General features: G+C 44.9%; 1 protein-coding gene and 1 long non-coding RNA gene across 2 annotated transcripts; one reads left to right on the forward strand and one right to left on the reverse strand.

The window, feature by feature from the left end:
* Nucleotides 1–3952: 3952 nt before the first annotated feature.
* LOC141765574 (uncharacterized) lies at nt 3953–7309 on the reverse strand. Its single transcript, XR_012593531.1, has 2 exons — nt 5266–7309; nt 3953–4229 (listed from the first exon to the last, which is right to left on the reverse strand). It is a non-coding gene; the product is annotated as an uncharacterized LOC141765574 (long non-coding RNA).
* A 2677-nt stretch (nt 7310–9986) lies between these two features.
* slc10a3 (solute carrier family 10 member 3) lies at nt 9987–12471 on the forward strand. The gene has a single exon (XM_074631640.1). It carries the CDS (start codon nt 10456–10458, stop codon nt 11878–11880), a length of 1425 nt encoding a protein of 474 aa, XP_074487741.1. The 5' UTR covers nt 9987–10455; the 3' UTR covers nt 11881–12471.
* The last annotated feature ends 2371 nt before the right edge of the window (nt 12472–14842 follow it).

Below are 14842 nucleotides of genomic sequence, written 5' to 3' on the forward strand. Positions count from 1 at the left end.
CATCTTCATCTAGTGCCTCAGTTTGTGCTCAGAGCAAATCCATGTTCACGTGTCTTTGCATCGGCTTCTTACGTACTCCTCAGACCCCCTCTAAAATGAGTTTTGTTCAGTCTGAACACCCCTTTAGGCAGGTGGGGTTTCACTGGGAGTCTTTGGACTCCTGTCCTCAGTATTTAAAACATCTTGGCTACGGTTCTGTTTATGACATACTGTTGCCAGGCCATCTAGCCGAGGATAACCTTGTGTGGACTGGTGCTAAACTGGCATTTCAGGACAAGGCTTTTGGATTAGTCATCATGGCTGCTCTCAGCTCATTTGCAACGCAACACGAGGCAGATCATAACCACTACCCAGAGTCGGTTCATGAATATGTGTGTTCACACACAAAGGCAAATACAGGCTGCTGTGTTCTCTGGGTAAACAGTTGCATGAACAGCAAATATTCCTGTATTCCTCACTGGAGCCATTACTGGTGTCAAGATGGGCGGAAGTGGAATGTAATTTAGGGGCTTTTTGCATTCCTCTTCACTCTTTCTCTGTCTCTCTCTCTCTCTCCTGCTCTGTTTGTGAAATAAGTCATGAGGTAAATTATCATACCATGGGTAAATAATTAGACAGCCCTGGGAGGGGAGCAGCACAAATGCCAGGCAGGAAATGTGCGTGCCTGGCAGCCCCATAACAACGTGCTGTCGCTCCATGAAATGTCAAAGAAGAGGCCAGAGCGATCATCCCAGCAGGTTGTCTTGGCATGCACGGAGTTTCCACTGTGGACTCCCCCGCCTTTTCTTTTTCTGGAAGCCTTGACTCAGCCATGGTGACAGAAGGAGGGCGCACAACTCATGACAACACAATAGAAGATGAACAAGCTGTCCCAGGACTGACTGTTACACAGTGAGCGGTGACAGGACAAGCCTAGGTGGTGTTCTCACTGGGAAATACCGACCCAGTGACCTCGCTGACCCCCCCTCCCCAGGGAAGAAAACTGGTTATGAATTGAAAATGGCTTTTAAATATGTGAGTGACTCCCTGCAGGAGCCAGTTGCTATATAAAGGTTTATGCTGACAGAATGGAGTTCCCTTTTAATGCCACGTCCCCGAGATGGGTGGCAGTGTCGGGTTTCCCGGTTGTGTCTGCTGTTTCTGTATGACAAATAAGCAACAGCCTACTTGGCAGCAGGTTTGTAACTGGAAACTGATCAGGGCGTATGAATGTGTTGATTTTCCTCCATGAGCATAATGGATCCGTGTCAAGAGATACTACAGGGATCACAGGTCAGGGAAAAGAAACTGACGAAGGTCTCGATTAAGAGGGCAATAGAGAGGAGCAATAGGTCTACAGTTTCTATGTTCAGACCTGGTATTAACATGCGTCCTGAGTGATCGGATCACAAGTCGACAGCTCTAAGTACAGGTGAATAAACAGGCAGACGCAAGCGCCTGTCAGCATGGAAACAGCTTCTGTGCTCTACTGTATTCTGTCGGTACATCTGTATTTCATTAAAATATATCTTATCTATAGGCTAAATATCTACAGACTATCAGACTAGGCACAGGAAGTGCATTATTATCATACCGATGGAGATGTGTCTGTTTTTGTTCCGCTGCTTTGCACGGAGCTGATACCCTACCGTCCGTCCGTCCGCCCGACTGTTCTCTCTCCTCCCCGGCTCTCTGAAGCTCTGTACTCCGCTGTTGTCTGGCAAAAGCAGCGGTGCCGGTGGAGCGGAGGTCCCCGGGAACCTCCGGTACAATAACCTTTTATTATGTTAATAAAATGTACCAGAATTCACGGATATGTAGGATATTACTACTGACATTCCTGTAATATCACATCACAACGGCTGCTGTATTAGCCGTGTGTTTACTACGTGTTTATTTGCATATGGAGCGGGGACGTGAGATCCGATCACATGTGGAGACGCATGTGGAGACCCATTCTAATGCCGGGTGTGAACAGACGTACTTAAAGCTGTCCACTTGTGATTGGATCACCGAGGACGCATGTTAATACCAGGTCTGAACAGGGCCTCAGAAAGACAATGTGAAAGTGAAAGCAACATGAACACCAAACATCTTTGTGGTGTGCATGACTGGAACGAGCTTTATTATCGGCCTAAACATCACTTCATCATGTCATCTAGCAATTCCGCCATTTTACTTTGGTCAGGAAATTAAATGCATGTCCCCCTGTGTCTGATGGGTAATCCCTGACTAATCCACCCCCCTCCCACCCCACCCCAACAGAAAGGATACAAATCACGGTGTTCCCTCTCCCATGTGATCGCCCCTGCTTATTGGCTGAGGGAAGGGGAGAGATGACTCTTTGGGCCGCTCCGATTGGATTAATGAACAGTTGTGTCAAGGTAGTCACGGTTACCCAGTCAGAGACAGGAAGTAGAGGGATTTGTTTTTAAAAAATAAGCGCAGGTGCTTTGTCATTAGTAGGTGGCCTAAATGTGTGTCGTCTAACAGTTTGGAGAAAAAAATATAAGCAAACAATGATCCCAGTGTGTGAAGTCGAGAAAATATGAGAAACCTAGACCTATATGATGCTTTAGCATTACGGCTGGACTGACTGCTGGGCCCCTGTTACAATGTGTACAATGTTCTCTGCTAGACCTGGCCGCAGAGCCATATCCAACAATAAACACAAAACAGAAACAATGAAGGGCATACAGGCATAAATCAAGTTCAATTGAATTGATAAAGCAGGACCCACCCTTTAAGGCCCTTATCCTGTTAGTTGATGATAAACTAGCACAAAGCACTTGATTCACAAGACTGGACTTTTTGGGACCCCTGGAGGTCTACGTACTATACATCACGAGAGTATGATGTAAATGGTTTATTTCTGTTCTGTTCTCTCTATAAAAATGTAATATAAATTGCTGGAAGTATGGGAATATGAAACAATTTACTGGGATTTGAATTTTACTGAAGGCCTTGGGCAGTGGGCTGGATAAAAATATTGCTGTTGGGGCCCCTAATGACTCCCCTCTTAACACCCTCTTCCCATAAAGTCCAGTGCAACCAGTACGTAGCCTACTCTGCTTGACTAACACTTAATTTGGGTTAATTTGTGGTAAATTGATTAAACACAACTTTATTTAGAAATTTTCCCCATGTGAGCACAACATTAAAACAGGCTCTTGAAAATGCATGTTTGATACACAAACCTAAAACCGATAGAACTCCAGGACCCTCCTTAGTTGATATTATTGGTGGAGATCAAGGGGCAATTTTGATGTCATTATTCAAAAACCTCTTTGGAGCTGTTTGGATACAATTTTTATGGAGGTAACTTGTATTTGTGTTGTACTTGTTAACAATCATCAAATGTGTTTACAAGCAATGTTAGTCAAAATATTGATTCAAACACTAGAAGTCAAATGTTACATCTGCTTCCATGTGAAGGAGCGATTGTAACAGCATAAGGGGGCAACTGAAACAATACAAGTAATACCGTCATATAAAAAGCAAGGACCACAATAAACTACCAAGAATATAGATATAGTTAAAACAATTTAATTTCCATTGAAAAATCAATTACATTCATACCTCAAAGAAAAAAAAGTCTTGGCAGAAAAACTTTGACAAGTATGAGACATTGGTTTGTCCTTTGGGAGGCATCGTCACACCGTGATGCACATGATGAGTTTCATGATTCGGTCTCGATTCTGATTGATGCAATTTGAGATGTTACACATGTTCCTTGTTTATAATGTATAAAAATGAAATGGCTCCAACTAGGTTTAAAACTGAGTTTCAATACTACTGAGTTTCAATAGGCTATGTGTTGATTTTCAGCCAATATGGCACTACTGTCTTTTTTAACCCTGGTCCCCAGATTGAGAGGAAAGAGATGTAAACACTGAACATAAACTACATGATTGTTACATCCTCTAGGTAGAACAATAACTGAACAACAACCAAAGATTAGACAGAGTCAAAGTGAAGTGCAAAATTAAGGTGTTTATTAAAGAAAACAAAAGGTTGACAAATGTGGTGGAGGTAGGTCCAAAATGGTTGTGCCAAATAATCAAAATTAATAAATCAAAACCAGGCCTAACTAAATCTCTGCCTTCTTTAGAAACAAACAAAAGGCTTACTAAATGATCTAAAAAACAGCAGTGTACAAAACATACAGGGGTGGCACCAACCAATAAATCTAGTGTTTCTAGACATGAACAAACTACGTGCTAAAGGTGTACAGGGAACCCCAAACTTACCTATGCCTAGTGATGTTACGTGCTGTGCCGAGGCTTCGGAGCGTGTGTCGAGTAATCCAGGAAGTTCTCCGCGATGCGCGTATCGAGGCTTGTATCGTTTTAGACCAATGACGTCATTGATGACATCCGAAGCCTCGCTGCCCGGCCGTACCGCCCACTGGTTCATGAAGTGTTTCAGATCTTCACTGGTTCAACCAATGCCACTTTCCAGAAGTGACACAGAACACTAATATTAACCCTCCTGCAATTATTATATTATATTACACTACACTACAATACAATTATTAACTTAGGATTGGTTTGCACACATAAGATGAATTACTCACAAAACAATTACAGTTTACTATACATGTATCTTATATACTCATAATATACTTACTAAATAGACATTTTATTAAATATGATATATATATATATATATCATATATATAAATTGATTACATTGTAATAGATTTTTTTTCATTGTTTATAGTCATTCCCAACAGCCTTTACTGGCGCAAAATACAGTATATCACAGATCTGTGTTCCCAGTAGACCACAACCAGCACTGCTCCCAGTAGAGCACTTACACTTACACACCAAAAACTGACAAACTGACAATAACCTGATATTTTCAGGTGGATTTTCATTTAATTCTCACTGTGCAATATCATTTTCCACTTGTGCAATTTTGTTAATAGTCTGTTTATTGTCAATACTGTATATACTGCTCCTATTTTTATACTTCCGATCTTTATACTTGGTTCATATTTTGTTACACTGTGTTTAGCTCTTTTTTTACTGTGTTAGCTGATGCATCTTGTTTTTTGCACTATCCCCTTTGCTGCTGTACACTGCACATGTCCCCACTGCTGGACTAATAAAGGAATATCTTATCTTATCTTATCACATGGTTAAGATCATATCTGCCTGTTTTACACTCTTTGACCACCAGGTGGTTTCGTGAGCACATGAAGCCTCGAGTAATGAACCCTTTTCCGAACCAATTTGCTGGAAAGCTTCAAAGCTTCATGAGGCTTCATCTCGCCATCACTACCTATGCCCTCTACCTCCTTACCACAAACTGTATCTTTTACTTTCACACTAGAACCAGATGTCTGCACAAGTCAAATACTTCAGTACAAATGAGTCAGAGAGAGAGAAGCAGCCCAGAGTGTGCCCCTTTTAAATGCAGCCCACGACAGCGATTGGCTGGATGGTAGGAGAGTGAGCCAATCAGCAGCTGACCAACTCTACACAGGTGGACTCCAATCACCTCCATTATCACCCAACCCTGGAAGCACCTGCAAGACAAGGGGGAAGGGCAGAACAGAACAGGAGAAAGGCTCTGCAGGCCTCTCTGGCCCTGCAGGCACGTAACAGTGATGAATAAAGTCTACGTAGATATTTAAACTGAACACAAAACACAAAAAATAAAAATGTCTATTTTTAAGTTGTTACTAGGTCAGACACCATTTTTGGTGTCACAATTGTAACACAGCGTTACAATCGACCCCGATCGTACCACTCACGACAAAAGCAACCCTGCTGGCTAGAAACAACAAAGCTAACATTTGACAAGGATTTCAAATATTAGTAACATTATGGTAATAAAAACTAGACAGATTCAAATTCATAGACATTAAAGGTTAAGACTGTATGAGGAAAATACTGCAGATGGAAAAAAAATACTTTTATACCTCAAAAATTAGTCTTGGCAGAAAAACGTTGAGACATCAGTTTGTTCTTTAGCAGGCAGAGAGGGATCATCACAGACCATGTGCATAATGAGTTTCATGGTTCTGTCTCGTTTCTGATTGGAGATATTATATATAATGCCGCAAGATGTATGCACAAGCAAACATTCTCTCACGGAAGTTTAGTATGTGTTCGGGTAGAGTGAAGATGTCTGTCTGTAACAGAATATTCTGTTACTGTAATGCCTATTTCTCTCCTCAAATGTTTTCAGAAACATCTTGTAGTGTACTGTTTAGCTGTAAAATGAGAAAGTTTGAGACGCGGCAGCCATGTTGAGATCTGTTGAAGGAATGCCACGTACCGGTCACATGACCCGAGCACAGCCAATAGGAACACTCTCTCTCTCTCTGAAATGACCTGTGATTGGTCAAAGTCTCCCGTCACGGGCTAGATTATTTAAAGCCTGAAAACAGAGCCATGAGGAGGTGCAGAAGTCTAGTTTTCTCTCAGAACACTTGAATTACAATATGCTGAAAGGTTATTATGGAATTTTTGCCCAATGATGCCAAAAATATACTGCCTACTGCAGCTTTAAAGTGACTGTTTGTGACTTCTTAGACGTCTAAATCACCCAGGTCGGTTTCCCATGCATGCTCGCGTGTGGCCGGAGTCTCTGCTGTATTCTGCTCCTCTGCCTGCTTGCCTTCACTCACACACTGTGCACATTCTCGCTGTCTCGCTCCACCTCTACACGTGCATGCACGCACACTACACACTGCAGGAGAGTTAGTTTAGCTCTGAGAATATCTAGTGAATGTACAGTGGACGTTTGTACAGAAATAAATGCTGCAGCTCCTCCAGACCAACAGAGGTTTCCCGTGTCTTGTGAAGTGACGGGGCTCCATAGAGAGAAACGTTATCGTCTCCGACCGGGTGCCGGTGTCTCGGGACACCGGGAGGGAGGCTGAAGCAGGAAAAGCCAACAATTGTATGCATACTGCATGTAACAGCACGTACTTTGTAAGGGAAGCTGCAGTGTACTAAAAGTAACAAGTAAAAGCATGTGATTTGGGACGTAGTCAGTCATGCTGCTCCTCGTCCTGGAATGACTCACAGCTTGATAAGCCCTCCCTCCTCTTCCTGCTCTCAAACACATGGAGCTCCACTCTGTCCATTTATTTCCTTGTTCCCTCACCTTCAGATCTACAGTTTGAGGATGGGTGTAACCGACATAGTTGTCGAGTGAGAGCTGACATTCACTGCACAAACATGTTGTTTAGATCAGAGCTCAAACTTGATTCACTTCTCAGGATGTGAAACTCAGACAGTCGTTGCTACTGAGAGGTGAAATGGCGCAGAAAGGAGTTCAGCTGGAGCGGGAAACCTTCTCTTGTTCGATCTGTCTGGATCTACTGAAGGATCCGGTGACTACTCCCTGTGGACACAGCTACTGCATGAACTGTATTAAAAGCTTCTGGGATGGAGAGGATGAGAAGAAGATCTACAGCTGCCCTCAGTGTAGGCAGCCCTTCACACCGAGGCCTGTCCTGGTGAAAAGCACCATGTTAGCAGTTTTAGTGGAGGAGCTGAAGAAGACTGGACTCCAAGCTGCTCCTGCTGATCACTGCTATGCTGGACCTGAAGATGTGGCCTGTGATGTCTGCACTGGGAGGAAACTGAAAGCCTTCAAGTCCTGTCTGGTGTGTCTGGCCTCTTACTGTGAGAAACACCTCCAGCGTCATTATGGCTCAGCTCCGTTAAAGAAACACAAGCTGGTGGAGCCCTCCAAGAAGCTCCAGGAGAACATCTGCTCTCGTCATGACGAGGTGATGAAGATGTTCTGTCGTACTGATCAGCAGTGTATCTGTTATGTCTGCTCTGTGGATGAACATAAAGGCCACAACACCGTCTCAGCTGTAGCAGAAAGGACCGAGAGGCAGAGAGAGCTGGAGGTGAGTCGACTCAACATCCAGCAGAGGATCCAGGACAGAGAGGAAGATGTGAAGCTGCTCCAACAGGAGGTGGAGGCTATCAATCGCTCTGCTGATAAAGCAGTGGAGGACAGTGAGAAGATCTTCACCGAGCTGATCCGTCTCATGGAGAAACAAAGCTGTGATGTGAAGCAGCAGGTCAGATCACAGCAGAAAAGTGAAGTGAGTCGAGTCAAAGAGCTTCAGGAGAAGCTGGAGCAGGAGATCACTGAGCTGAAGAGGAGAGACGCTGAGATGAAGCTGCTGTCACACACAGAGGATCACAACCAGTTTCTACTCAACTACCCCTCACTGTCACCGCTCAGTGAATCTACACACTCGTCCAGCATCAATATCCGTCCTCTGAGCTACTTTGAGGACGTGACGGCGGCTGTGTCAGAAGTTAGAGATAAACTACAGGACATTCTGAGAGAGAAATGGACAAACGTCTCACAGACAGTGACTGAAGTGGATGTTTTACTGTCACAACCAGAGCCCAAGACCAGAGCTGGATTCTTAAAATATTCACGAGAAATCACACTGGATCCAAACACAGCACACACAATGCTGTTATTATCTGAGGGGAACAGAAAAGCAACAGCAATGAGTCAACAACAGTCTTATTTTAGTCACCCAGACAGATTCACTGGATGTTGGCAGGTCCTGAGTAGAGAGAGTCTGACTGGACGTTGTTACTGGGAGGTGGAGAGGAGAGGGGAAGGAGTTTATGTAGCAGTCGCATACAAGAGTATCAGGAGAGCAGGGGGGTCGAATGAATGTTTTGGATACAATGACAAATCTTGGGCGTTAGATTGTAACCAACTCAGTTATAGCTTTTTGTACAACAGTATCAAAACCCCCGTCTCAGGTCCTCCGTTCTCCAGAGTAGGAGTGTACTTGGATCACAGTGCAGGTATTCTGTCCTTCTACAGCGTCTCTGAAACCATGACTCTCCTCCACAGAGTCCAGACCACATTCACTGAGCCTCTCTATGCTGGACTTTGGCTTTTCGATTACGAAGTCACTGCTGAGTTGTGTAAACTCAAATAGACATAAGTAATTTAAGGGACAGCGGATTCAATTCTGTGTTTTAACTCTTAAAGGTAATAACTTATTACACTTACACTCTTACAAATCATTGCGGGTCGGTGTTTCCTATGCACGCTCGCGTGTGGCTACACTGTTCCAACACAAACTACACAGAAGCACCAAAACCGCAAAGTTATATCTAGTGAAGCCCGTCTTGCAAAACAGTGTCAACTAATCCTGCTCCAGCCTCCCGACCGCTGACAGAAGACACGGGGGAGACTGTAGCTTTGGTCTCCAGGGCCGGACTCTCTGCTCCGCTGCCTGCATGCTTGCCTTCACTCACACACCGCACTCGTTCTCACTTGCTCTCTCACGTGCATGCGCGCACACTACACACTGCAGAAGAGTAACGTTATCGTCTCCGACCAAAACTGCGGTGTCTCCCCTGTTCCTTCTGACCTCGGTCGGGAGGCTGAAGCAGAAAAAGCCAACACTAGGATCAGCGGTGATTCATGGAGAGACCTTTGTCTGGTCAGCTAACATTACTGCCAAGCAGGTGAAATATAGAGTGATATTGTGGTTTTAGCTGACGTATGTCGCTTCACTGTTTTGAGCGATTATCGTTCATGTCTATTTAGAGTGAGCACAAAAGCGAGCCCGACGCTGACTTTCGTTGACTTAACGGCCACAGGTGTCGCTGTTAACAAGCATTTCTGATTCTTACAAACAGTCCCTTTAATATATGTATATATTTATATTTTTAATCTCTTTTAATCCTGACTTTTTACAGTGCTTCTTGTATTGTAATGTATTTTATGTAATGTCTTGTTTTTTTTATCTGGACCTTGAGTCTGCAATAAAGTTTGAATTGAATTTGAGATGTTACAATTGCCCCCGGTCTCCCCTACTTTGGTGGTGCAAAATTCCCAGTGAAATTTGCAATGAATGAAATTACCAAACTGACAAGCCCACATTATCCAGCCTAGTTATATATATAAATGTATATAAATAAAGATAACGGGGCTTTTATTTTGGCATTTCATAACCGGATGTGTGACTTGTACTTCAGCTAGCTTTAACGGAATCTGAGCAAATCTGAGCAGCAAAGCAACCGATGAGCTCTGAGCTACGATGCTCTCAGCTTCCATCAACCGGGGAGACGATAATAAAGACGGAGGACGAGGCGAGGCTTTGGTTTACCAAGACAGACATCTTCACATCGAGTAGACGAAGGAGGAGCCGAGAGGAGCCTGTGTGAGTGTCTGTCTTCCTGCTGTAGAGCTGCTGTGTGTAGAGAGCTGAGCTGCTCGGGACGGGACCGGACAGGGCGGGGTGATGTTTAGGTTCCGGTATAAAGGCAGCGAGAAAATGGGAACCAGACGAGATGTGGAGCCGGCTGCCGACGCTGTCGTATCATCCCGGAGACTAGAATGAGAAGTGTCCCGTCGTGGTGCTAGCAGGGCGGCGGTGTAACCGTCTGGAGGCCGCTGGCTGGCGGGTTGAAGCGCGTCGTCTCTGCGGCGCCCCTCCGCCCCCTCTCCGTCAATACGATGAGGACGCTATTTACATGTTGTTGCCTCTTCCTTATTACCGGCGGAGCGTACCGGGCGTGGGCCACCGGAAATCTTACTGTCGACAGCACTAACGACACCAAGCAGACGGCCAACAGCAGCAGCAGCGGGTTTATCAGCATAGGAGACGGCTCGTCGCAGGAATTTGAGTTTCCTGAAAACACCAACGGCGTGATTGTAATCTGCAGCCGGTACCGGAGCACGGCGGCGGCGGCGAGCAGGAAGGGCCGCCAGAGCTGGAAGCAGACGGTGACGGTCCGCTCCCTGGACCCGGAGGTCCTCTCCATCCTCAACGTGACGGACAGCGGCCACGCAGGACCGGCCAAGAGCTACATCATCAGCATCCGGTCCGGGTTCCCTGGTAGGGCCCAGCTGCAGATCCAGCTGCTGGACCTGGACCAGGATTCGATGCCGGTTCTGATCGAAGAGAGGACGGATTACTCCATCAGAGTGGCGCCTGGGAATGATGACCCGGCCACCAGGCTCATCCAGTCTGGTGGCCTGTCCCATTTCTCTGAGAACCCTGTGCTGTTCGCCTTGCTGCCCCTCATCTTCGTCAACAAGTGTGCATTCGGGTGCAAGGTGGAGGTGGAGGTTCTGCGGGGTCTGCTGAAGAGCCCGGTGCCACTGCTCCTAGGGGTCGTAGGTCAGTTCCTGGTGATGCCGTTGTACGCCTACTGTGTGTCCCGGCTGGCCTCGCTGCCCAAAGCGCTGTCCTTGGGCCTGGTCATCACCTGCTCGGCCCCGGGCGGCGGTGGCGGCTACCTGTACAGCCTGCTGCTCGGAGGAGACGTCACCCTGGCCATCTCCATGACCCTGGTGTCAACGGTGGTGGCGGCGGCAGCCATGCCTTTGTCGTCGGCCCTGTACGGCCGGCTCCTGGGCGTGCACGCCGCCCTGCACGTGCCGTTCGTGAAGATCCTCGGCACCCTCCTGTTCATCGCCATCCCCATCTCGCTGGGCATGCTGGTCAAGCTGCGCCTGCCCGCCCTCACACGCGTACTGCTGGCGCTCATACGACCCTTCAGCTTCGTGCTCATCGTAGGCGGCATCTTCATGGCCTACCAAATGGGCGCGTCCATCCTGGCCAACGTCAAGCCCCAGATTGTGGCGGTTGGGGTGACGGTGCCTTTGCTGGGGCTGGTGGTCGGAGCCATCCTGGCCAAGCTGGCGGGCCTGGCGCCGCCGCTGAGGAAGACGGTCAGCATCGAGATCGGCGTCCAGAACAGCCTACTGGCACTCGCCGTCATGCAGCTGTCTTTCCGCCGGGTGGAAGCTGACTTTGCGTCCCAGGCGCCCTTCATCGTGGCCCTCAGCAGCACTTCGGAGATGCTGCTCATAGTACTGGGGTACTTTGCCCAGAGGAAGTTGTGCGGGTCCGCCGTCCCCAGGAGTGACGCTTGATTGTAGCCGCAGTTTTTTTTTTTTTTTTTGTTCTGAACTTTTTCAAGAATGAACTCTTTCAAATCTGTGGAAAATCTTGGTGTCCCGCAGTCTTGGCTACGAGACACACAACAATCACCAATCCAGTCATCACTGTTGCGGAACACCGGAGGACAGTGAATGGACTTTTTGTGTTTTGTCGTTGTTTTCGTATTTTTCATGAAAACCAAAGGCCTTTTACCCCTCTGAGACCTTTTTGTGTTTATTTTACAGTATGTACTTTTTGAAATCAGATTATACTGTGAGGTACTCAATGTAAATATTCCTAAAAAGAGACATACCTATAAAAGAAAAGATATTTTTCTACCAGATTACTTTTTGTAATCAAAAAGCAAAGATTGATTTGCATCATGTTTACAAGAGGACCACGTGTCTTAGCCTGGGTGAGAAATTTTGGGGGTTAAGTGGAATTGTTTGTGAATCAAACAGGAACATGATGATGTTATGAAAGTAATTGCTACTGATTGTGTCTCCTGGATCTGCGAATCCATGTACTTGAATTTTAGAGAGGAGAAATGAAGAACAAATAAATAAAAGCATTGTTAAACAGGCTTCAGTTTGTTAAGAGTATGTGTGCCAAGAAAACCTGTCTAACAGGTCAGCGTTGAGAGAGAGAGAGAGCCAGCAGGCTGTTTGTTGCATAAAGAGTGTGACCAGAATACCAACCTGTGACTGTTTGGTTTCACTTTTTGCACACAGATGCTAGAACGGTTGCTCGGTGTTTTAGCATATTTAATAGTATGTGTTAAAAATTTTCGACGTGGACATTTTGACTTTATATTATATATACTGTGATATTTTTGGATAAAAAAAAAAGAAGGAAAAAGCCTAAAAGAAACAGCAGCTACTATGAGAAACTAAACTCATGATTAAGTGGAATCAAATGTGGTTGTTTTCCATACAGGCTACATGTGTAATATTAGACAGACAAAATGTATCATAATCACAGACATGGCTTCACTGACTGGACTACATTTTAGTGGGTCAAAAACTTCTGCTGCCACTGCAGTACCCGTGGTGGAAAGTAAACTAAGTACTGAACTAGGAACAATTCGGAGGTTGTTCATTACTTGAGTATTTTCATTTCATGCTGCTTTATACTTCTACTCCACTACATTTAAGAGGAAAATGTACTTTTTACTCCACTCCATTTATCTGACTGCTATAGTTACTTTGCAGATTAACATTTTAAAAAGCTGAAATGAGCGTAGAGAGTAGAAGGCATCAGTGTACAGTAAATAGTAAACAAAATAGCTTCACTCCGATCCACCTATAATGAATAATAACTTCAGACATAGTCCATTTTGACTAAGTATATGGTACTGCTAAGACTTAAGTACTTTTACTTAAGTTCTTTTATTTACAGTTTTGAATGAATGAATGAAGACTTTTGTTTTTTGAATTGAGTTTCAAGACAGTTGAAAACGGTGGAAAAGCTCAACAGTAAAATGTCTTTCCAGACAAGGGACAAGGTGTCCCTGTTACTCAAGGTCTCCCTGTTACTAACCCACTAGACACATTGTCAACAGTTTTCCAAGGAGACTATTTCTTTGGTACAGTGCTTTAGTGTTTACAGTGTGATCTGTGGATTATTCAGAGTGCTGAGAACATTGTTTCTGGAAAGACGAACATCTTTTGTTTGGTTGGTGGCAGATATTTGAAAAACCTTGGCAAATGAAACCCAAACTACCTGGGTCTATCTGAAAAACTATACGTGCTAGATACTAGTAGAGGGAAGTGAGGAAATATGTTTGCACAGTGGTGTACAGGAAGAGAAAATGGGGAAGTACTCAATGATGAAATGAAAACAGGAATCAAAGAGAGTAGATAAAATGGAAGACTAGTCTGTGAAATAACATGAAAAAACAAGCCATGCAAAAGGCCAGCATGGATAATAGTGTATGGAACATGCCTTCAGTTCAGTAACTTATTATACCAGAGGACAAGGTCCACGTTTTATCAGTTTACTCTTGTTGAGGTGAACTGTTGACAGCAGGTTCAACATTCATGTGCTCATTGTTCACAAACAATACAGCCACCTTCCCTTTCCTGTCTGAGAAACAGCTCACAGTTCCAGGAAATGAAGGGGAAGGTTCTATACGCCGGTATTTTTATGTGAAGACTGCATTTCCTGTTTACGCGTCAAGAGCAGCAGACTTTTATGTGCTTCCATTAACACGCTTTCTGAGGGGGGTTTTGTAGTGGAAAACAGGAGAGTTCAGACCTGCTGTTCTGGCCCAGCAGATCTGACTGAGCTCTCAGGAATGTAGCACAGCTGTAAAGCCTCCAGGCTGAGCTGAAGTTGTTGGCTTTAAGAGTCTCAGTCAGTGCTAGTGGTGTGTTTCAACTCCTGTGGCCCGCCTTGCTCGCAGAGCAGGGGTAGTCCAGTTCTCTGTGTTTGTCCCAAGGGAATGATGACTGTAAGAAGAGCAACATGATCTCTCTGAGTCACGACCGCTTCCCGACTCCTCGTACGTTAAAACACAAATCTTTTTGTAGCATTGCTATTGATTTCTGCCACTAGAGGCATGTGTTAAATGGACAGAGCTGTTCCCTGACCTACATGGGTGAAACTGTAACTAAATACATTTATGCAACCAGTGAAAACTGAATCGATTTTACACTCATAACACGGGGACAAACACATCCTTTTATTTTTTCAGTACTTGAGCTGTTTGTTGTTAAAGCTTCACTAGGCAGCAATTTGTTTGGCATCATTGGGCAAAAATTCCATAATTCCCTTTCAGCATGTGACCGTTTTATAAAAATAACTTTTTTTAATTATATTTGCTCCATTTCTACCCACTGCTGCTTTAATGCAGATTGGAGCAAATATGATTAAAAAAAGTTATAGTTTATAAAAAACAGTCGCTATATCGTGACAACAGAGCCACGAGGAGGTGCAGAAGTCTAGTTTTCTCTC

Source organism: Sebastes fasciatus, chromosome 4 (assembly GCF_043250625.1).
Source record: "Sebastes fasciatus isolate fSebFas1 chromosome 4, fSebFas1.pri, whole genome shotgun sequence".
Taxonomy (NCBI): domain Eukaryota; kingdom Metazoa; phylum Chordata; class Actinopteri; order Perciformes; family Sebastidae; genus Sebastes; species Sebastes fasciatus.